Source organism: Acanthisitta chloris, unplaced genomic scaffold (genome assembly GCF_000695815.1).
Source record: "Acanthisitta chloris isolate BGI_N310 unplaced genomic scaffold, ASM69581v1 scaffold21381, whole genome shotgun sequence".
NCBI classification, from domain to species: Eukaryota; Metazoa; Chordata; class Aves; order Passeriformes; family Acanthisittidae; genus Acanthisitta; species Acanthisitta chloris.
The window spans coordinates 5,268-6,062 of record NW_008655700.1 but is presented as its reverse complement, the minus strand read 5'-3'; the positions used below and the strand labels follow the sequence as shown (position 1 = coordinate 6,062).

At 56.4% G+C, this 795-nt stretch overlaps 1 protein-coding gene across 1 annotated transcript in view; it reads right to left on the bottom strand.

The window, feature by feature from the left end:
* The window catches only part of WSCD2 (WSC domain containing 2), a gene marked incomplete at both ends in the record, with an annotated part of 9,938 nt that overhangs the window by 3,880 nt on the left and 5,263 nt on the right, over positions 1-795 (bottom strand). Inside the window, one exon of the mRNA XM_009084035.1 lies at positions 562-746. Coding sequence (XP_009082283.1) covers positions 562-746 — 185 coding nt within the window. The remainder of the gene's footprint in view (positions 1-561; positions 747-795) is intronic.

The window sequence follows — 795 nt, the reverse complement described above, 5'->3', positions numbered from 1 at the left end:
AGGAAAGACAAGCAGTGAATGTGGGTAATTATAGAGCTACCAAATTGGGAGCCAAATGACAGGGAACACCCTCTGCTCTGTCTGGAGCTCCTGTGCATCCTTCATCCTGCAGCACACACTGAACACACTGATGGTCCTGTTTGGCCATCAGAGATCTTTGCCTAAAGTCCCTCAAATTGCCCTGAATTCCAACGGGGTTGTCCAGAGAAATTGGCTTCTCCATCCCTGGAAGTGTTCAAGTGCATGTTGGATGGGGCTTGGACACCCTGGGCTAGTGGAATGTGTCCCTGCCCATGGCAGGAGGTGGAACGAGATGAGCTTTAAGATCTTCCCACCTAGACCACTCTATGGTTCTTGGGGTCCCTGCTCCACCCCATCCTAGACAGTAACCCTCCCCACAGGGGGTTCCTCATAATTCACAGAAGCAAAACTACCCCAAACCCAAACCTGAACCTGTCTCCATCAAGCCACGACCCAACTCGCACATCATGGTGATGCTATGGTCACCCCTCCAGCACCACGAGGGGCTCCCCATGCCCATGGGCACAGGAGCTGACTTACACCTCCTGGCAGACTCCTGGGCCAGCTCGAGGCGGTAGATGGAGAGGCGGTTGACGCCGCCGCAGGTGTTGCTCCGCTCTCCCTTGCACTCCATGTTGCACTCGGCCTCGCTGGCGTTGGGTGCTTGGATCTTGTGCCCACAGTAGCACTCGGCACCGAATTCCAGCCCTGCATAGAGGTAGCCCCTGTGGAGAGGGAGGTGAGGGGTTCAGCACGTTCCCCAGGCACCCACCC